The following is a 23,669-nucleotide window of genomic DNA, read 5'->3' as shown; positions in this document are numbered from 1 at the left end:
CTTTCAAATACTATAGAGGCCTTGCACATTCACAATTCCATTAGAAGGAAAAGTTTCAGTTTGAGCAATTTGACGGATTTGTGATAAAAAAAAATTGATTTTTTTTTTTGTGATTTTCTTAGGGATATGACTGATCATATACATAGTTGTTAAAAAAATGAAACCTTCAATGAGTGTTAAAGGTTGGAAGCAACTCATATTTATTGTTGTTAACACAAACCTTCAACTCATGTACAATTGCCTTCAGTCATATGTATCAATTTTGATGTTTATGTTGCTTTCACCTTTCAGTAATTTATGAAAGAGACTATGGCAGTCAATGACAAAGGACTGTTGCGTAGAGGAAAAGGCAATGATGGTGATGAAAGATTATTAAGAAAAAACAATCGTCATTGGAAATGGTCTCCGACAACAGCGAATGATGATCAATTGCTAGGAAACGATTGGGGAGGAATAAAGCCAATGTGGATAATGTAGATTGCAAATGTATGGACCAATGGTTAATAAAAATTGTTCACCATGAGCCATTTTACAAACTTCTTCAGCGTAGTCTTGGCCTTAAAGTAGTTGATACAAAACTGTGTGTTCAGTTTACTAGTTCAAAAGCTTTGTACTCCATTTGTCCCTAATTATAAGATATAGTTGACTAATTTATGCTTATTAAGAAAATTAGTTAATTTAGTTATTCTTATTATATATGTTTATAATTATAATATTTTTTTCAAATTTGTCATTAACTTTATTAATGAGAACCTATTCATCTTTTGCAATCCCAATAGAAGAGGGAAAGTGTCACACTCTCTACCCCAATATACATATTTATATAATAAAATACATAAAATGCGAAATTATATAAAATGATTTTATTCAATAAACATAAAGGAGTTCACAGTTGTAAAATATTCATATTCGTGTTAATCACCAAATTAAAAACTTATCAATTAAGGGTGAAAATATTTTTCGCTCAAAACAAATTCGTCCAAAACTCTAGATAATGAACTAAAGACTCAACATGTAAAACAAAAATGATAAAAACTATATGTCCAAAACTTCATGCAATTAATATAGAAATACATGCCCTAATGTCACATCCTATCAGAGTATTATGTTCCAACATCCTTAAGCACGAGGTTTTTTAAAGTCATCCACCTAATCATCTACTCTCACAAACACAAGGTTTGAGATCATCATAGGATTCAAACATAAACATCACACAGAAAGTGGGTTATCACATTCCTAAACAGGTAGAGATAAATGAAAGTGCTCGCGCGTCCACACACACGCACACATATAATATAAGTATAACAAGCTCAACTTAGCATAATTCACATCATTTTACCACTCATTGTGTAACATCACTTGTCCCCAAAGATTTAATCACAAAATTACATTACACACATTCATATTAATCACATGTTTAGAACAATACATCTCAAGTACAATACAACATCTCACACTCACAACACAATTCATTACCCATCATCACGTAATAAGTCACAACGATCATTACACAAGTATTATGCAACAGATACACTAAAACTCAATCCTATATTCAATGTGGTATCATGTCAGTGAAAAATAACACCAGGGCGCTTAGGAGTACATAACAAGACACATCGCACAATGGGTATGTCAAGTCACTCTCACTAAGTGAAATCATAAGATAACTAGTCAGGGTGATGCAATCCTACCCCGCAAGGGCATTGGATAGAAAACTCCAAGTAGATTGGGCCAGAGATGCAAGAGAAGGCCCTAGGGTTCTTATGAGCCTTAGGGTAGATTTCGGGCCCATGGGCTAAGTACGAGCCCACTTATCTTTGTAAATATTAGATTAAGGTTTCATTATTTTTGGGCCTTGTATTTAGGGCTCCATAATGTAGGTAGGGTACCCTAGAAATATAGGATTTTTCAGCCCTTGTATTTTAGGGCACCTAGACTAGTTTTTGTATTAGGGGTAGTTTTGTAATTTCACATGCACTAAGTGGATATTGATGTGTGTGGTTGGAAATAAATTTAATTGAATTGGTAGAAGCCCAATCCAATTAAATTTTAGAGGGGGAGGTGAGCATTTGCTTACTACACCCCATTGCCACATCATATAGTCACACTTTGTGCATGTCCTTCATGCTTTTCATGCCTCATGACACCTAAGCACACTTAGTGGAGTATCTTGGAATTGATCTTGTATTAGTGGGCTGAACCATAACTAAAATTCACTAATCATAATTAGTGAAATTTTGGCTCCAAAGTTTGGCTCCACAAATTCAATTTCAAATTCAAGTGAAATTTGAATTTCCCTCCAATTTTGTGTGACACTTAGGCTATAAATAGAGGTCATGTGTGTGCATTTTTTTCAACTTTGATGATTTGAATATTAAACTTCAGATTTCAAAGCTCATTTAGAGCACAAAATTTCGTGCTCTTCTCTCCCTCTCCCTTCATTCATCTCCTTCTTCCTCCAAGCTCTTATCCATGGCCTCCTATGGTGGTGAGCTTCTTCTAGACTCATCTTCTCCTTGAAGTGGCGTCTCCTCTCTCTCTCCCTTTATCCATTCCGCTGCCATTCATCTTCCAAGAAGCAAAGGAATCCATTGATGAAGAAGATCCTAGGCCTACAAGCTCCAATGGAGCTTGCATCATGTGGTATCAAGAGCATCTTCATCTAGGTGATGTTCTTTTGCTTCCTCTATCTTTTTGTTCGGTGAATTCTCTTTAATTCATTGTTCTTCATCTTATTCTCCATGTATATCCTCCATTGTCTTGTGGTTTGGTGCTGTTTAGAGTAGATTCAAAAAAAATAAACCGATTAAATCTTAGATCTACACTTGTTCTTGCATTTCTATGGTTCAAATTTTGTAGATCTACACTTGAATCTTGTTTTTGTGTTGATTTTAGGTTCTATCATTTTTCATTCATAATATTCATGTGCTGAACCTTAGATCTAAATTTTCTTCCAAAATATTGATTAGAAAAAAAAACACAAAAATCTAAGTGTAAATCACTTAATCCATGTTGTCTTAGAGTCATGTTTAGTCATAGTAATTGTCACATTATGTTCTAAGTTTGTGTTGAATTTTTATTTTGTTGATTGAATTCTAGATACATTTGTTCATGTATTCTTGTCATTCTTAGCCTATCTTTTGAATTTTGAGTCTAATTCATGCATGTTATTTAGTTCATAACATGTTCTAAATCAATTCCTAGAAGTAGTCTTGTTGTTGAACTCTTTTTTGTTTTCTAAGATTCCTACATGATGCCTATGATGAAGTTGAGTTGTGGTGCTGAGTTGTGGCTGGATTTGTGAATCAAATAAGTCTTAAGCTCTCTTGAATTGTGTTATTCAAGATAATTGAGCATATGCAAACACAAATTGTAACTATCCAAGCCTTAAGCAACATAAACACTACTCTTGATTTCTAGGTTGAAATCGCTGGTGCTGGCAGCTTGAACATACGAACTTGTATAAATTACTGGGAATTGGTCACTACTTTTTTTGAGCTGAAACTTTTACTGAATTTTCTAGACATCTGGACCAAAATTATAAAAAAAGAACCAAGCGATTTGGATTAAAGTAAAAAATAAGAAAAATCTCACAAGTTGGCAGAAAAATCAGTGTCCAGGAAAAAAAAAAAGTGAAAGGAAAGTGTGCTTGTTGTTTTGGTTCAAAATTTGTTCTATAATTGGTGCCTATTTTATACCAATCCTAGTTCTGAAATTTCAATTGAAAATTATTGTGAAAGCAAGTGCCAAAATTAGAGGTTTCTTGAGTCTTTGTTTTTTAGAGTTTTTCTACTCTACTCTAGAGCCATTCTAGGTTTCTCTTTGAGTCCTAGCTTGCTTTTTTGTGCTTTTCATTGCTTTAACTGTTGAATAATCCATGGAAATTTGTCTTGTTAAAACTCTATTGGTTTAGCTTTCATTTCATTTTTTTTTTGGTCTTTGGTTATTGCTTGTCTCTTTGTTTCCTTGTTTGTGAGTTGCCATATAGGGAATTGGAAAGGAGGATTGGTGCCATATCTTGAAGAATTTGAGTCAAGAAGAAAGGGGCCAACCACCTTAAGAGCTATTGGACTAAGAAGCACTTCAAATTGAGTGAAACACTAAAGAGAGAATAGCCACCACAATTGAGGACTTTTTTTTTCTTTGTAAGTTTGTAATTGGCAATTTGCTTTGCTTTCAAATTTTGTAACAAAAAGGCCTTTCATTGGAAGTAAGTTGGGAGCCTCCGCTAGGTCACCCTACTTCCATTTGTGTGTAATAATTTTAGGCAATTTCCCCTTAGGATAGTGAGTGTTTTGTTGGGAACCTTAAATGAGGTCATCCAAACACTCCTAGGATCCTCCTAGTTTGCATTTCTTGCACTTTAATTTCTTGCTTATTTTCATAGCTTATTTCCTTTACCCTCCATTGTCGAACCGTCTAGATAGCTTGCCTTTTACCAATTAGTTTTTACCTTATCTTTCACACCTCTTTTAGTGTTTATTTTGGCTAGTTTCAACCATAGTTTATTTTACCTTTTGTTTTCAAACCCTCAACAAGAAAGAACCATAACTTAGGAATCAACATGAGTCTTCATTCTTCATCTAGTGTTAATGGTGAGGGTTCTACTCCTAAGGACCCCTTGTATAAGATATTAGATGAGTTGAGATCCCTTAAGTTGTGGAAAGAAAAACAAGAAAGAAAAGAAAAAGGTAAAAAAAGAGTGGAAGAAATAAGTCAATATGAAAGAAAGAAAATAAGAGAGGAAGAAAGAAGAAAAATAATGAAAGAAATGGAAAGAGAAAAACATGTCTCCTATAATAGTCATAACTCTTGCAAGAGCCTAAGTGAAGAACTTCGTGACTATTATGAAGGAAGGCATAGGTCACATCTTAGACCTCACTCCCATAGGAGAGAAAATGAAAGAAAGCCTCAAGAGGTTAACATTAAACTCCCATACTTCGATGGGAAGGACAATGTAGAGGCTAATTTAGATTGGGAAATAAGTGTAGAGCAACAACTTAAAAGGAAGTCTACTTCAAAATCTTATGGCTCTCACTCTTATCCAAAGAAAGACCAAGGTCAAGGAATCTTAGGGGTGAGACCTTCTAAGCCCAAAGATGATAAGGGGAAGACAATAGAAAAACAACCCCTTAAGGCTAGTATGCAAGAGAAGACTAGCTCCATGAAGTGCTTTAAATGTCTTGGAAGAGGACACATTACTTCTCAATGCCCCACCAAGAAAACCATGATTATGAGGGGCCAAGACATTTATAGTAGCCAAGATGAGGCTACTACTTCACCTTCCTCTAGGGAAAGTGAAGAAGCAAAGGGGGGAGAATCTAGTGAAGAAATCTATCCCCAAGAAGAAGGACAACCTTTAATGGTTAAGGAGGAGTGTAAGGAGGTAAGTGTCTCCTCCAAGAGGTTAGCTAAGAAGGAAAGACATTTTGAAATAAAGACAAATATTAAAGAAATTTCCCTTCTTAGGCAACCTCCACATTTTCTCCTTTGTAAAAAGACACTTGTTAGCATTGCCACATCTCTTAGGCTTGAGTTTATTCCTCAAGTAAAGGAGTTGTTGGATGAGGGTTTGGTTCGCAAGAGATTAAATCCTTGTGCTTTGTTGGTGCGCAAAATAGGTATTATTAGGCACCAAATCCCTAAAATAGGTGGTGTGATGAATGCTTTGGGTGGTGCAACACTCTTTTGTAAAATCACTCGTGCACCCAACATCTTCATGATTTGTGTACATAGGGACTCATTAGGTAGGTTTGTTCTTATTTTTTGTTTCAATACAAACTTTGGCACTCATATGGGACACCTTAGGTTTGTCATACTTTTTGGTAGGAATAATCAACATGAAAATATAGAAAAAGGTATGTTCTATTGCTTTACTTTTCTTAATTTTTTAAATTGTGATCAAGGGGTTCCCATGAACCCAAAGAGAATAAAGGTCATTCCTGAGTGGCCCGCTCCACCAAGTGTAAGAAAAATTTGGGGCTTCCAAGACTTAACAAACTTTTACAAAAGGTTTGCCCCATATTTTTCTATACTTGTAGCACCACTCATTGAGTTGGTGAGGAACCATGTTCCTTCATGTGAAGATGCCCAGGAAATGAGTTTTCAGACCTTACCTTACTTCAACATACTAAACACCACTAATACATATGTTTTTGTTCTTTTTACTGGTGTTGAGGGAAAAAGCCCAGAGTTTCAAGAACCTCAGGATTTGAGGTCAAATCCTTTTCAAGGGGGAGGGAATGATGCAATCCTACCCCGCAAGGGCATTGGATAGAAAACTGCAAGTAGATTGGGCCAGATATGCAAGAGAAGGCCCTAGGGTTCTTATGAGCCTTAGGGTAGATTTCGGGCCCATGGGCTAAGTACGAGCCCACTTATCTTTGTAAATATTAGATTAAGGTTTCATTATTTTTGGGCCTTGTATTTAGGGCTCCATAATGTAGGTAGGGTACCCTAGAAATATAGGATTTTTCAGCCCTTGTATTTTAGGGCACCTAGACTAGTTTTTGTATTAGGGGTAGTTTTGTAATTTCACATGCACTAAGTGGATATTGATGTGTGTGGTTGGAAATAAATTTAATTGAATTGGTAGAAGCCCAATCCAATTAAATTTTAGAGGGGGAGGTGAGCATTTGCTTACTACACCCCATTGCCACATCATATAGTCACACTTTGTGCATGTCCTTCATGCTTTTCATGCCTCATGACACCTAAGCACACTTAGTGGAGTATCTTGGAATTGATCTTGTATTAGTGGGCTGAACCATAACTAAAATTCACTAATCATAATTAGTGAAATTTTGGCTCCAAAGTTTGGCTCCACAAATTCAATTTCAAATTCAAGTGAAATTTGAATTTCCCTCCAATTTTGTGTGACACTTAGGCTATAAATAGAGGTCATGTGTGTGCATTTTTTTCAACTTTGATGATTTGAATATTAAACTTCAGATTTCAAAGCTCATTTAGAGCACAAAATTTCGTGCTCTTCTCTCCCTCTCCCTTCATTCATCTCCTTCTTCCTCCAAGCTCTTATCCATGGCCTCCTATGGTGGTGAGCTTCTTCTAGACTCATCTTCTCCTTGAAGTGGCGTCTCCTCTCTCTCTCCCTTTATCCATTCCGCTGCCATTCATCTTCCAAGAAGCAAAGGAATCCATTGATGAAGAAGATCCTAGGCCTACAAGCTCCAATGGAGCTTGCATCACAGGGTTACTCTATTTTGCAAGAATGTTACAACCATATGGGATCTATATAGGCTTAAAGGAACACTCAAATCGAGTGTATTTACCCCAAAGACCTAGACTCTGAAGAATCTATTAGGACTTCACCTTCCTGATTCAAGTCCAATCCCTAAAACAATTTTTGCATGCAGACACTGCTCATGAATTATATAATACCCAAGACCTCACACCTCTTTTCAAACACGTCTAACATATTGCGCTACAATTTAACACCTCAGATTTCTAGCTTGGAACCATACACTTTCTTTTTAACACCTCACACAAACATTTTTCTTAAGGTAAGCATCAGTCGAGTTATTGTATAATTCACAATTCATAACATAAGTAATATCAAATCAAGTATTAACCAAATACTTATTCACAACCATATTCGATGTCCACAATTTAACATTTCACAACATCATAATCCACCATCACACATGTTCACGTGTATCTCACAAATTAACACATGCTTAGAATTATACAATACCCATGACCTCACACATGTTTAACACATTGCACTATAATTTAACACCTCAGGTTCTTAACTTGGAATCCTACACTTTCCTTTTAACACATCGCACATAAACATTTTTCTCAAAGTAAACACCAGTCGAATTATTGTATAATTCACAATTCATAAGTCACAACACAAGTAATATCACATCAAGTATTAATCAAACATTTATATTTATTTTCAATCACAATGTTATAATCTCAATGAAACATGTTATCACATCTCATGAATCATATAAACATCACACAATATTAATATTTACATGGCACAAAACATGTACATATTAAATCGAACTATATTATTTTCAATTAAAAAGAGTTAATAAATAATTAAACTAAAAATGCATTGAAAGTATTTATCGTTGAATCTTAATATATTAATTTCCTTCAATTTAATTTTCTTATTTGAACTATTAATTTCTAATTTATTTTAACAATTGATATACATATAATCATCAACACGTAATAAGCTTATGAGACCAAAACATGACAAAAAACATTTTCAACAATTTAATTCTCATGGTAATCTCATAAATCTTGTCCAAAACACAAACGAATTATACAAAAAATACTTCTCACAACATGGGGAGTAAAACCCCTCAAACAATTTTACATAATCATATCAAAATCATAGGTTCAAAAAAATAAGAACACTCAATTTTATCAACCAATTTGGATTATGACATCAATTGGCCCATCAAACATAACAATCTCATGATTATAATCATAAAGACAGAATTACAATACACTAAACATCCCAAAATAAACCCTAATTTAATCCTCTAAGGATCCCTACACATGTTCATTCTAACTCCAATTGCAATAAACTCATTCCTTATCTCTAAGTAGGCTCACGTGTGTAGTTCGACAGTGATAGAGGTGCCTCTAGTGGTTCCCTAAGATTCCTCAAGCTTTTCCTATGGTTGATCTACTAGGATTTCCAAGCGTTAGAGAGAAGAATAATGAATTAGAGTCTCAATTTTACTCTCTCCGTGTGGGGGGCATTTTTCCCTCAAAAGACATTATTTAGAAAACCCCAACGGCGGGAATGTGAGAAAATGAGTTCCAAAGGTGCTCTTCAAATTTCAGGATGATCCAACGATTAACGAGTTTGAAATCATAATTTTACTGAGACATATTTGAGAGTATAAGAGAAAATAGAGGGTTTTAGGAGAGAAAGAATGGAAAACGAATTTGGGAGGAAGATAGAGCATAGAAACATATCATAAATGTAAAAACTAACTTAATATGTCTCTATTTATAAGTATGGTACTCTGAGTCTATTATTTTTTTTATTTTATAAAAATGAACTCTATTTTACTTTCTATCAAATGAATTAATAAAATATCATTTTTATTTTATAAAAACACCTATTTATTTTATTTATCATAAAATAATTATTTTAATTAATAAAACTATTTATTCTTATTTATTTAATTACAAAAACCTCATTATTTTTCTAAAACTCTATTTATTTTTAAATAAAACATTTTTAATTTATATTACGAAAGACGAGGTGTCACAAAAAGAGACAATTCAAAGTATTTTAGTCACAGATTAATTAATATACAAGAGAGATAAAATGAAGGCTTAATTGCAATTTTGGTTTTCCTAGTTTTTCAAATCCAATGTTTTGGTCCCTAGTTTTAAAAATTTGGGATTTTGGTCCCCGGATAGATTACTAACTAATAATTATGATTAGTAAAGATATTAAATTAATTATAAATAGAATAAAATTATTAATCATTAAAAAACTTTAATAAAAGACTATTAACCCTAATGTGGTATTATTGTCTATGGAGTTGCGTGCAACAATGAGGATAGAAAAGGTATTTGCGTAGAAGAGAAGAAACATAATGTTGTGGAAAATTAAGATTTAAATATTTTTATTCAATCTTTTAATAATGAATAATTTTGATTAATTTATAGTTAACTTAATAACTCAAATAATAAAAAAATATTTGTTAATAATCTATTAGGAGAATCAAAATTACTAATTTATAAAACTAGAGGAACCAAATGTTACAATCAAGATCTAGGAGGGCCAAAATCATGAATTTAGCCAAAAATGAAATCTTCTAATAGGGGACAAATTTTTTTATTAACTATGTCTTATAAATAGGGACAAATGTACTATATATAAAGTAGGATTTGTCTATGTGGGAGAGCTCAAATGTCTCCCATGGTGCAAAAGCTTTTGTAGCCATAGAATATTTGTTTCCATGGGATAAGTGTGGGACTACTATATATATATATATATATTCTAAATAAGAGATCCCTTGAATTTGATTCGTCTGTTCCTTGTCGACACCATCACACACCTCCTTGTTGACGGCGACACACTCTAGTCACACTTCCGGCAAGGTTTTATGCTCAACCCTATTGCCTCCATCAACAGAGTCTCCTTCTTCATTGACAGAGATCGAAAGAAGTTTCGCTTGTCGTGTCATATTCGTGCATTGGTGTCGTGCGCTTTTGTTCGATCCCAAATTGGAGAGTCATCGTCGCACACTCAAGTTCGCTCCCAAATTGAAGCGTTGTTGTTGAAACGACTTCCACATCACAGTGTCAACATTGATAGCTTATGTAGGTTGTTTTTGATGTCTTGTTTAATCTTTCTTTGGTTAAAGGCTTTTGAATAGTCTTCATGACACTGTTTTGGCGTTTTATTATCAAAATCTTTCAAGGACTTGCCTTAGCTTCAATTTTTTGCATCTTTTATTGTTGTCAACAAATCTTTTGATGAAACCTCATTCTATGTGATGTTGCTTCATTCATCATTTTGATGGTTTGTTCTTATAGTCCTTCAAAATCTTAACTATGGTTCATTTCTATACATCATTCTGATGTTTTATTCTCAGAGTCATTCAAGGTCTAGAATTTGGTTAAACTTTAATGCATTATTCTAATATTATCTTCATTATTGCCTATGCTATTTCTTCAGAGCGAGGCTTTCTTGATGTCATTTCCAACTTCTTTAGATTGTGCTCTTCAAGGGAAGTTTTAAATCATCATCTCATGAGACTTCATTTAATCTTTTGAGACTTATCTTTCAATGTAGTTTAGAGACATCCTTTCTAAGCATATTATGAACTCATCAAAATACTTGTAATGATTTGCCCTTTTACAAGCATTTCCCTAACCAAGCAACGACCCCTCCTCAACCATTTTGGCACGATCGTGTTGCCCCTCTCTGGAAACCCTTCCCCTTCATGTCTCCACTTTCCCTAAACCCTTCCACCGTGTCCTTCACCATTCCTTTGCTGCCATTATTGCCACTCTCCTGAAATCCTCACCTTGGAGGCCAATTTTGCAAGAGCTTTAACCATTCTAGTGCAGTTGGAGTCACCATTGTAGGCAAGGTAGAGGTGTGGATTTGGATATCACAGATTAAGGAAGGTGAAATTGGATTTTGCATTTTTGGGTATTTTGGGTGTGAGGAACATGAGGCTTTGTGACATTGTTGTGGGAGGGGCGACACAACTAGGAATGACAATGGTGATTGAATGGAAATGGATAAGATTCAACTAGGAAAGGGAATGGGAATGACATTGTGGTGGGGAGGGACGACGCAAGTTCATGTGAAAGGCAACAAAGTTGTGTTTCTTTTTAATAGAAAACGATAAAAAAACAACAAAAATACAATTCTATTGTTTAATAATTCAACATAATCTCATTTTCGTTGCTTACTATAGGAGTGAAAAAATTGACTAACAAAAATACAATTTAATTACATAAAAGGACGAAAAAAATTATTTAACAAAAAACACAATTTCATTATAAAAGTACATAAGAAAATTATATTTTCATTATATAATTGATTTGCATACTTCTTTTACACAACATAAACATGATTCCGTTGTGTATTTTACTAAAATAATCATGTTTTGATGAAAATTCCATTTTAAAAAATATTAATAAACATGTGATAGTGCCAATAAATATTCCCAAATTTTATTCAAGAACTAGAAATAGAATTTTAAAATTAGACTATTTTAAATAATAATAATAATAATTTCAAAAAATCAATCAATGTACTTAGAGGTTAGAAGACACGAGAGACGGAAGACAAGAGAACGAGACAGACTCGGACACGATCGTGTTCTAAATATCGTTTCGGACTTTCACTCTCAGCGTGTCAGATACAGAGTCCTTCCCTCCTCGTGTGTGGACTGTGGCGGGAACTCATTTTGCTAGTTTGCTTCCTCTCTCTCTCTCGTTCCCATTCAACGCAATGTACAGGGTAGCCACAAGAAACGTCGCCGTTTTCTTCCCTCGTTGCTGTTCCCTCGCGCACTACACTCCTTCTCTATTTCCCATTTTCACTTCATTCGCTCCCTCTCGTTTCCTTAGGTAACTCTCCCTCTCTCCCTCTCTCTTTGTTTCATAAGTAGAAACATTGTATTTAGTATTATACTATATTATTTAGTAACAGTACCTGTAGAAAGTAGAAACATTTTACGAGTAATGAATATCATTCATCTTTAATGCTTTTTTTTTTCATTGTTTATTTCATAAAGCAATCTTTTTGTGCTATACTTTGGACTTGGAAATTTGTAAAAATGATGGTCTCTGGCTTTATTGAGAGAGGTGATGCTAATAACCTTTTATTCTGATATATCTGGCATTAGTTATGAATCTTTTGCAAATCTATCTAGCATTCGGTTAAAGCACAGCCTATTGTTTTTTTTTCTTTCTCGGGGGTGTTTGTGTAATTTCGCAAAACCTCAGGAGTGACACCCATTTGATGAGGCCACAGCTTCATTTGAATGTTAAAAACTGAGGCAAATAGTCTTTTATAAATTTTAGTTTAGTGACCATCAAAATCTTGATGGGTGATGCAAGTGACACCCATTTGATGAGGCCACTCATCATAAAGTTCAAAGAACAGGAGAGGAGTTCCATAGAAGTAATTCATGATATTGATTTGTATGAAAACATATAAATAAGAGAGACTTTGAGCTCTGTTTAAAGAGCTTATTAGAGAGGTATTTAACCTCTAACAAGCATTCGTAACAACCTAACTAACTAACCAATTTTCAACTAACTAATATCCTGTAACCCCATCCCAGTGGACCATAACCAGGTTGAACAAGGAACTTACGCTGTGAGAAAAGTGAAGGCTTTGCTGTTTTCAGAGTTTTGTCAATTATCCTGGTAACAGATGGTCTATGCAGTAGCATTGGCAGGCAAAAAAAGAAGAGTAAAACAACTCTTCTTGGTTTGTGATCAGCCAATGTTCCATGGCAATCAAGAGCTTCAGCTGCAATGCCAACAAAAAGTACCATGCACAATCTGTCAAAATCTGTATCATCGGGTTGGCCTTCAGCAAGTTCCTGCCTGTCCTTCATTGCCCATTTGCATTGCAACTTTTGGGTCTAAAATCACTTCCCCAGTTGGACAACCCATCCAGAAACCACACTGTTTAACTAAATTCATAGGCAACAATATCACAGGACTTTTATCGAACACCTTATTCTCCCAGTGCACATGCAAATGCATGTGATGGAAAATCGTGGCAAATACCTATGGAGTGCACTACTAATTTTTCATACATGTATCTATCAAATGTGATGATGGTATGAGGTTGAATCATGGCTTGGTTAAACTTGAGATCTGATAGCAAGTGTTGTGGAACTAAGCATGCCAAAAGTTGAACTTCAATTTGAAAAAAACATAGCTTCTTAGTATTTTTTGTTACCCATATGGTTCAGTCTACTTTTGCTTCTTGAATGCAGACATTAAGGAGCCTACCCGCTACTTCATTGTGTTCTGTGAAGGAAGAGATTCGGTTTGCTGTTAATTGCAAAAAAACTTTCTTGGCACCAATGATCCAACTCATTGGGATCAGGACCCTTTCTCTGCAGAGCTGCTTTCAGATCATCTTGTTTTTCTCTCACCTCACAACTCATGGCTCTAATCTGTTAATGCTTTAATCTGGATCCAGTCAATATTCCCAAAGATAATGGTTCTAGGGACAATTATAGCTTGCGTTTCTTCACTGTCTTGACCCTTGCTTCTGTCTTCTTTAATTTGTTGCTGCAAGCACATCTGTTTGTCCCTTGCTTTCTTTTTCTTCAATTTATTGCTGCAGCACATCTGTTGCATCCTTGTATAACTGAAGCTTTACCTCATGACTACCAATCAGGATCTTTGTTTCTTCAAAATGTGCCTTCATAGTAGTTGGATCCTCAACTACAGCTTCGATGTCTTCCTCTTTGGCAACAATGAAATCAATGCTCTCTACATGAGAGAAGGTCTGATACCATATTAGAATCTTGATGGGTGATGCAAGTGACGCCCATTTGATGTGGCCTCACATCATAAAGATCAAATAACAAAAGGGGAGTTCCATAGAAGTAATTCATGATACTGATTAAAGAGCTTATTAGAGAGGTATTTAATGACTAACAAGCATTCCTAACAACCTAACTAACTAACCAATTTTCAACTAACTAATCTGCAACAAAGACACTGTAAGAATCATAAAGTCCTTGTCTGTTATTGTGACAAAATTCAAGCAGTTGTATTATTGCATCTGCTTAGAAACTTACTAACTCATTCAATATTAAAGAATAATGATTATGGAGTGAAGATATGACTGTCACATGTGTGTTGAAATAGTTTGAATGTGAAATTGCCATTCTAAATTAAAAAAAATGCTCTTAGTTGTTTGATGTAATATTTTCTTGACACGTGAAATGCTAATGATGCAAGCAACTATTCTTGTGGTATGACATCTAAAATGTGAAACTTGTTGATGAACAGAATAAATGGATGTGTAAAGAATGTGTCGAGTTATACGGATAAGAAGGTTTCAAGGGGGAGTAGTAGGGCCACCAAGAAGCCCAAAATACCAAATAACGTTTTAGATGATAAAGACCTTCCTCACATACTGTGGTGGAAGGAGGTAGGTTCATCTACTTTTTTGCATCTAGTTAAATTGCAAAATTAACTATTCTTGAATTTTTTGTTTTGATTATAAAGTATAAACCATGGGATCTCTAGAGAACTTTTCATTCTCATTCTTGTTTCCTTTCCAAATAATGGCAGAGGTTGCAAATGTGCAGAAAGTTTTCAACTGTCCAGTTAATTGAAAGGCTTGATTTTTCTAATTTGCTTGGCCTGGATTCCAATTTGAAAAATGGAAGGTGAGCTCTAAAGAATTTGAGATTATTACTTTGTGTTTTTTTTAATTCTTGTAACCAAAAAATATAAAAACATTAATTGTGGTTTCCTGTTTAAAACATTTGCCTACAAATTTATTTGGACTTCACAGGGCACATGTTTACATTCAAACTGTTGGCATGTTTTACTCTGCACTTTTATTCTATTCTCATAAAAAGGTTTTATTTCCCCTTGCATAAGTTGCAACACAGATAAGTTATTTTCTGTTCAGATACAAGCTCACTACTCACAACTAATGGACCAATGTCAACAAGAATGCAATTTATGACATACATAATTGATAATCCTTTATGGTGTAAAAAATGAAAAAATGAGAGAGGGAGAGATACAGAGAGAGACAGGGAGAGAGGGAGAGTGAGAGAGAGAGGGAGAGACACAGAGAGAGACAGACAGAATGGTAGAGTGAGATGGAGAGGGAGATGGAGTGACACTGAAAAAACGAGGGGGAGTGACAGAACCTTAACCGAGGTTCGTAAACACTACAAGGAGGTTGGTGGGAATAGTCTACGTAAAGATGAAGGGGAATGGTCTACGGTGGTCAGAAGAAAGGTAGTTAAGGAAAACAAGAAGGCATCAGTAGAGGAGAGACAAACACCCATTCGCGAGGCATGGGATAACTCAACTCATCATCACTTCGACTGGAGGAATAAGGGAGATATTACTTCTTATTACTTCACCCACTTCCCGGAAGAAGCAAATGAAGAGCTGCTCTGGAAACATTTCAAACGTTGGGGTGACGTGCGGGAAGTCTTCATCGCCAAACGCTGTAATAAAGAGGGTAGAAGGTATGGATTTGTGCGGTTTAAGGGAGTCTCGGACGCTAGAGAACTGGAGGTGAAGCTGGACAACATATTCATTAATGATTATAAGCTGTTTGTTAACTTGCCTCGGTTTGCAAGAACAACAAGGACTCAACAGCTGAAACAAAAAGGTAGCCTCAGGGGGAAGCCAAATGAGGAGTTATACAAACCTCGAGTAGAAACCACTACACCACCCCGGAGAACATACGCTGAAGCGACGGCCAAGGGAGCTGCTCCAGGTGTCAACATGAGAGGTGAGGCGACAACACACACCATTTCGATCACACCTATTAAAGACAGGGGCTACTGGTGTAAGGATGGAGGTTGAAGAAGGTTATGGCGGTGGAGAGTATAGAGGATCGAGTAGCATGGGATTTAGGATATAATATCTGCACCAAATTCCTCGGTGATGATATGATCCTCTTTATGGGGTTGTCGGAGGAAAAGGCGCATCACATCATCCAAACGGAGAAGAACAATGGTAGTTCATTGTTCTATTCTCTGGAGAGGTGGAGGCCGGGATGTAGGCCACATAACAGGGTCGTTTGGCTGCAAGTATGGGGATTCCCGATAGAGGTGTGGTGCGCGGACCACTTCAGGAAAGTCGCTTCCTTCATCGGCGACGTTATCGAACTAGATGACGATACTGAGGATCGACGCAGACTGGACCGAGCCCGTCTACTCGTCCGAACTCCTCTCCCGCCGTCGATATTAAAGGAGATCACCGTTCGCGCAGGTGAGCTTGACTACCAGGTCTGGTTTGTGGAGGAGACATGGAGTGGTGAAGCGGTGAACCAGAAGACCAACTCTCTGTCCGACGTCTGGTCAGATGAGGTCACGTCGGAGGACGGAGGTATCGCCAGAGAAGACGACGATGACATCGACGGTGCTTCCTCATACTCGCTGGAGCTCCCACCGCCGAACCCGGAATCCCCTCGAAACCACCAGGTAGAAGGCGAATCCAATGGTCACTGCGATGAACACAGACTGATGGGTAAAACCCATTTTGATGAAGATCACAGAGATGAGACAGTGATCAGAAAGGAAGGAACCCAGGGCCCTTTTACGGCAAACGTTGACCCTGGAATCAGAGAAGCAGAAACGAAAGTAGGGATTGCCTTACCTAAAGAGTCAATTGAGCACAGGTCTCAAGCTGACTCTCGAAAGAAGGGGAATCATTCTAAAGGCAAAAATTTTGAATGGTGGAGTAAAGGTGTTTGGAGATCAGCCCCCTTACGGGGTATACGTGCAAGATACAATGCTAATGAAACCCCACACACACTTGCACCCCCTGCAGACCCAATCAGGTATTGGGCCAAGTGATAGCTCGGGCCCATCGTGGAAAAATGAAGGGAGTAACAAGGAAGGCCACACTTTTGTAGCCCAAACCCCCATTGACAAGCCTGAAAAATACTCTAAAGTCTACAGAAGACATAGAGTTTCTCATCCCAAAGCCCCCCAGCTTGAACCCGTGGCAGAAGAATCTCAAGTGCTAGAAGGAGTCAAAGACATGCCCATCACCACTGATACTTAGAACCAGAGTAAGACCCATGAACAATTGGAAGCAGATGGGAAATTAAAAAGTATAATTGTTTGCAACAATCAGGTGTTGGAAGAGGCCCAACAATTATGGGACTTGGGGACACATATGGGCCTGGAAGTAGACAAATGTCACTCTGATTTTATCCAAAGCTTTGCAGATATGGAGGCCAGGGACAAAAATGAAGCTATGGAGTTGGGAGAGAGGAAAACTCGTAGATGAATATCCTCTCCTACAATATTAGAGGGCTGGGTAGAGGCATTAAATGGGCCTCTATCAGGAAATTGGTTGGGAAGCATAAAGTGGATGTTCTGTGTTTGCAAGAAACAAAAAGGGATTCTCTTTCTAAGGCAGATTGTCAGGTTTTGTGGGGCCATCCAGATGTTGCATGGGAATGGCAACCTGCTGAGAATACTGCAGGGGGGCTGCTGTGTATTTGGGATAATAACAACTTTCAGGTTGATTTCAAAATCTCTGAAAAGGGATTTATCATGCTGGGTGGGACTTGGTTGGCTGAGATGCAGAGAGTGATTGTGGTCAATATCTATGCTCCTTGTGATAGTGAAGGTAAAATACAGTTGTGGCAGAGCTTGAGTAGAAGGAAATCTCAAATTCAGGATGAATGTTGGTGTCTGGTAGGGGATTTCAATTGTGTTAGGAATCCCCTGAAAGATTGGGAAGCAATCGCAACAATTCAGATAATGGCCTAATATCTGATTTCAATGATTGGCTTGCTGCAATGGAGGTTGATGATATTCCTTGTGTGGGTAAACCCTTTACTTGGGTTAGGCCTAATGGTTCCTGCAAAAGCAAACTGGACAGAGTGTGTGTCTCTGATGGATGGTTGTCCAAATGGCCTGATAGCTCCCAATTTAACCTTGAGAGGAATTATTCTGATCACTGTCCTATTATCATGCATTCTAAATGCAGTGATTGGGGCCCTAAACCTTTTAAGGTTTATGATGGATGGCTAATGAACAAGCAATTTCAGAAGGTAGTGAGGGAATGTTGGTTAGATTATCAGCCTATGGGGTGGGGTGGTTATGCTTTAAAATGCAAGCTTCAGCATCTTAAACAGAGGCTGAAAATCTGGAGTAAAGACAACATAGGAGACCTGTGCAGCAAAGTCAAACAGCTTCAACAGAAACTAAATGCCTTGGAGAATTCTATGCCAGCTCAACCTTCTGAACAACAAGTCAAGGAGCTCAAGAAAACCCAAGCTGACCTTTGGGAAAAAGCTACTATGCATGAGTCTATTGTGAGGCAAAAATCAAGATGCAGATGGATCAAAGAGGGGGACAGCAACACAGCCTATTTTCATAGAGTTATTAATTTGAGGAGGAGGAGAAATGCTTTGAGGGGGATGCAGATTGGTGACACCTGGGTGGAAAATCCTAACATTATCAAGGCTGAAATCCTCCACCATTTTCAGAACAGGTTCAATGAGCCTCACTTGAGCAGACCTAACCTGGATGGGGTTGCATTTAAAAGTCTGACTTCTACTCAGAGAGAAATTATGATTGAACCTTTTAAAGAGAAAGAGATAAGGTGTGCTGTGTGGGCCTGTGGCAATGACAAAAGCCCAGGGTCAGATGGCTTTAACTTCAGATTTATTAAGCACTTTTGGAAGGAATTGAAGCCTGAATTCCTAAGATTTATAGCAGAATTCCATGTGAATGCTTCTTTCCCCAAGGGGCTCAACTCATCTTTCATTGCTCTTATCCCTAAGATTAAGGACCCTCAATCCTTCAATGATTTCAGACCCATCTCTCTCATTGGATGTGTCTATAAAATCATTGCTAAACTATCCACCTCATTGATGAAAGGCAAACAGCATTTGTGAAGGGTAGATAGCTGCTCCATGGTGTTTTAATTGCCAATGAGGTGGTTGAGGAGGCTAGGAGGTCTAAGAGGCCTTGCATGGTGTTTAAAGTGGACTTCGAAAAAGCTTACGACTCAGTGTCCTGGAATTTCTGTTTTATATGATGGGAAGAATGGGGTTCCATGATAGATGGATTGGTTGGATTAAGGGGTGCCTCACATCAGCCTCTATATCTATCCTAGTCAATGGAAGCCCTACTTCTGAATTTAAGCCTCAAAGAGGCTTGAGACAAGGGGACCCTTTGGCCCCCTTATTGTTTGTCTTGGTGGCTGAAGGCTTGACAGGAATGATGAGGGAAGCTTCAATCAAAAACTGCTTTCAAAACTTCTTGGTGGGGAAGCATAAGATCCCAGTGAACATCCTCCAATTTGCTGATGATACTATCTTTTTTGGAGAAGCTTCTATGGATAATGTCAAAGCTGTGAAGGCCATTCTTAGAAGCTACGAGATGGTTTCAGGCTTGAGAATTAACTTTGCCAAGAGCCACTTTGAAGCAATTGGACAATCTGAAGAATGGTGTTGTTCTGCTGCTGACTATCTTAATTGTGCCATGCTCCAATTCCCCTTTTGCTACCTTGGGTTGCCTATAGGCATTAATCCGAGAAGAAAGATGGTATGGAAGCCTATCATAAAAAAGTTTGAGGCTAGGTTGAACAAGTGGAATCAAAGGAGCATCTCTATGGCTGGAAGAATCACCCTTATCAATGCTGTTTTAACAGCATTACCCTTGTTTTACTTGTCCTTTTACAGGGCTCCCTCAGCAGTGATCAATAGATTAAATGCTACCCAAAAACACTTTCTTTGGGGTGGCAATTCTGAAGGAAAGAAGATTGCTTGGTTAGCTTGGAATCATGTATGTTCATCTAGAGAAAGGGGGGGTTTGGGTATTAAAGATATCAAGGCTCTCAACAATGCTCTTTTAATTAAATGGAAATGGCTGATGTTCCAGCAAAGTGATCAGCTATGGAGCCGTATTCTGAATTCTAAATACAGAGGCTGGAGAGGCTTGGAAGGGGGGCCACCAAAGCCTAACTTCTCTCATTGGTGGTCTGACTTGAGATCCATTAACCAGCATGGGTGTATGGCTGAGGTTTCTAAGCAGTTTATTTGGAGGCTGAGAAGAGGTGATCAAATTCTGTTCTGGGAGGATTATTGGATGGATGGGGGGATAGCTCTTAAAGATAAATATCCAGAGCTATATCGTATTTCCTTGCAAAAACAGCATACAGTAGCAGAGATGGGCTCTTCCTGTGAATCGGGGTGGGAATGGAAATTCTCTTGGAGGCGCAATCTGTTTGACAATGAAATGGGGATGGCCTCAGATTTTATTGACCAGACTGCTGGCATCAATTTAAATGTTTTGGTTAAGGATAGCTGGGTGTGGGGAGCTGCTTCTAATGGGATATTTTCTTCTAAATCTGCTTATCTTTGCATTAAAGCTGAGCAGTCTTCTGAAGATCATCAGCTTGGTTTCTGCCAGCTGTGGGATACCAAAATTCCTCCTAGAGCCTTAACCTTCGCGTGGAGATTGCTTTGGGACAGGCTTCCTACTAAGGAGAACTTATCTAGGAGACAAGTTGATCTTGCCAATGATTTATGTCCCTTCTGTCAAAGCAATTATGAATCTGCTTCTCATCTGTTTTTCACTTGTCAAAAAGTTCTGTCTTTGTGGTGGGAATTTAACACCTGGGTTAAGGAGGCTAGAGCTCTTCACTGCAGGCCCATGGATCATTTCCTTCAGCACTCTTCCATAGCAGGTTCAAAGGCTTCGAATACAAGAAGGAGAATTTGGTGGATAGCAGCTACAAGGTCCATATGGAAGCTCAGAAATGATGTGATCTTTCATAATCAGCCTTTCCACATTTCTAAGTTGGTGGATAACACTAACTTCCTCACTTGGTCCTGGCTGAGGGGGTGGGAAAAGGACTTCAATGCCCCTTTTCATCAATGGTCCTCAGCCATGCCTATATGGCCTTTACTTAGTTTGTGGTCTGCTGGGTTAAGGGTTATGGGGGTTTCTTGTAGGGCATTTGTGTTCTGTATTTTTGGACTCATGTTCCTGGAGACATTATCTCCTTCTTATCATGTAGTACCCCTGGTACTATTATTTGATTAATATATATATATATATATATATATTATCTTTGCAGTTAAAAAAAAAAAATTGATAATCCTTTATTCCTAGCCATTTACACTGGCTATTGTTCCAGAAACTGGCTCTTACATACCTGAACTCCCTTATTCTCTATTTTGAGCAATGATATTATTGTGAGAAAGTTGATGGAAGAGTCAATTTTCATTTGTGTAGTCTGAAGGAAGGAACACTCAACTACGAAATGTTGCAGTTCAAGTCAAAATTTCCACGTCAAGTATTGCTCTGCAGAGTAAGTAATAGTTATGCCATTCATTCAAAAATTGATGCTCTTGTAAATTTAGTTTGAAGGGAGCTTGAATTTTTCTTGATAAAATTTCTGTTTTCACTTTTGCTGGTTCACTAACATTCTATTTCTACCCTCCATGAATTAAACTTTCTTTCGTATCATATATCTATTTATTTTCAAATTATTTCTTAGGTTGGGGATTTCTACGAAGCTTGGGGAATAGATGCTTGTGTGCTCGTTGAATATGCTGGTCTAAATCCCTTCGGTGGTCTGCGATCGGATAGCATTCCAAGAGCTGGTTGTCCTGTTGTGGTATTGATATTTACTCTTTTGCATTATTTTCTCGTAAAATTTAATTTTATATTGACAATTGTGAATGAATTTCTTACATATTTAACAATGTCTTTCTTCTTTGGTTATAGAATCTTCGACAGACTTTAGATGATTTGACACAAAATGGTTTTTCAGTGGTGAGTGCAACAATTAAATATTGTTCTACCACTTTTTCATTTTATTTAAATTTTCATTACCATGTGACTGAACTTATCTCATCTTTTGGTTGGTCTATCTGTTTGTAGAATGTCTTTTTTTTTTTTTTTTATATACAAAAAAAAAGAATGTTATGAGGCTTACCATCTTACATCTTACAGGTTTATGAATACATGCCACTAATTAATTTTGTTGTCTCAACAGTGCATTGTGGAGGAAGTTCAGGGCCCAACTCAAGTTCGATCAAGAAAACGCCGCTTTATATCTGGGTAAGTACAACAATCTCTATACCCTATCTCTATGCCTGCCTTTTTGCTAAAGTTTGTTTTATTTGCAAATTGAAAGTTGATGATTTGTGGATACGTTTTTGGGTCAGAATTCAGATGTCTGCAAAATTGCTTAGCTGTGATTGAGTCAGCTTATCTACCTCACTATATGTAGTCGTGTTTTGTATGAATGGGATCAGTTTTATGAAATAACAAAATCATATTTTCAGATCTCTACATTTGGTTCTCTTTCTCAGAATTCTTCTTTCACTTTCTCTGATTTTTCTTGCATTTTCATTTTTTTTTCGATCTTGCGTTTTCAATTTGGTTGTTGTTATTATTATTATTATTATTATTTTGGTGGATCTTGGCTGTTATAATTACGATAATAACATATTGGCTGACTCAAGGGTACACCTAATCATGGTCTGCTGTTTCAAGCCCCTTGTTCTTCAGGCCTACTGATGTTGATTGGGCATTTGACCCCGATTTTGGGATCTTCACATATTTGTTTTGCAAATTCTTTTGGTCTCGGTGGTCTAAGAAGCAAACTTTGGTGACCCAATGGAGCAAGGAGGGAGAGCATTTGAGTTTGACACATACAGCGGAAAAAAATATTATGTCTGCAGTCTCTTCTCACAGAACTTGGGGTTGAATTCATTACAACTACTATCCTATGTGACAATCTCAGTACTGTGTCACTGGCTCATAATCCCATTCTTCATGCTAGAACAAAGCTTGCGGAACTTGACCTATTATATTTAGGTTTTTACAGTTAGGTACAGTTACTTTAGAATTTAGATCTGTCTATAGTTATTGCTTAGCTGTAACCAGTTAGCTAATCTATGTAATAACTATATATATTTAGGTTTTTTACGGATGAGATCTATTTTCTGAAATAACAAAATTACATTTTCAGATCTATAGTTTCAGTTCTCATTCTGAATTCTTCTTTCACTTTCTTTGATTTTCCTCACACTTTCTACAACTTTCTCTCTGCTACTTCTAATTCTATTAATATTTTGATATATTTGGTTTATGTGGGCAATTATATTAAGATAGATGGTAGAGTATGGAATAATGAACCTCATTTAATTAGTGAGGTGGAACAGTATATGGATCAGTTATTGGGCTAAAACAATGGGAAGCCCAAGGTCTGGAAAGTCTATACTCGTAAGGAAAAGGAGGAGGGAAGAGGGGAGACTTAATTAGTGTGGGTGCTGAGCTGGCAATTTTCTTAGAGGAGGCAGCTTAGTTATTGGGAGAGTCATTTTTGGTTAGTCATTTGACAGAATAATTTTTTCTCTTAGGAGCTTAGGCTCTGGTGGGCGCACTTGTAAGAGCTCAGGCTCTCATTTTCTGTTGTCTTAATATTTTACTGCTCTG

General features: G+C 37.0%; 1 protein-coding gene and 1 non-coding gene across 3 annotated transcripts in view; both read left to right on the top strand.

Annotated features, from left to right (window-relative positions):
* Window positions 1-7,372: 7,372 nt before the first annotated feature.
* Window positions 7,373-7,562, top strand: MIR10406B (microRNA MIR10406b). The gene has a single exon (NR_161708.1). It is a non-coding gene; the product is annotated as a microRNA MIR10406b (primary transcript).
* A 4,312-nt stretch (window positions 7,563-11,874) lies between these two features.
* Window positions 11,875-23,669, top strand: part of MSH1 (DNA mismatch repair protein) — a 43,361-nt gene continuing 31,566 nt past the window's right edge. The window contains 7 exon segments of one of the 2 annotated variants that reach the window (NM_001251288.1): window positions 11,875-12,090; window positions 14,506-14,647; window positions 14,791-14,888; window positions 21,456-21,531; window positions 21,721-21,840; window positions 21,951-21,998; window positions 22,222-22,286. In NM_001251288.1, coding sequence (NP_001238217.1) covers window positions 11,972-12,090; window positions 14,506-14,647; window positions 14,791-14,888; window positions 21,456-21,531; window positions 21,721-21,840; window positions 21,951-21,998; window positions 22,222-22,286 — 668 coding nt within the window. In that variant the 5' untranslated portion in view covers window positions 11,875-11,971. 2 annotated transcript variants of the gene reach the window in all.

The sequence above is a fragment of the Glycine max genome, chromosome 10, assembly GCF_000004515.6.
Source record: "Glycine max cultivar Williams 82 chromosome 10, Glycine_max_v4.0, whole genome shotgun sequence".
In the NCBI taxonomy this organism is placed as follows: domain Eukaryota; kingdom Viridiplantae; phylum Streptophyta; class Magnoliopsida; order Fabales; family Fabaceae; genus Glycine; species Glycine max.
The sequence above is the reverse complement of the archived record's forward strand: the minus strand, read 5'-3'. Positions and strand labels throughout refer to the sequence as shown.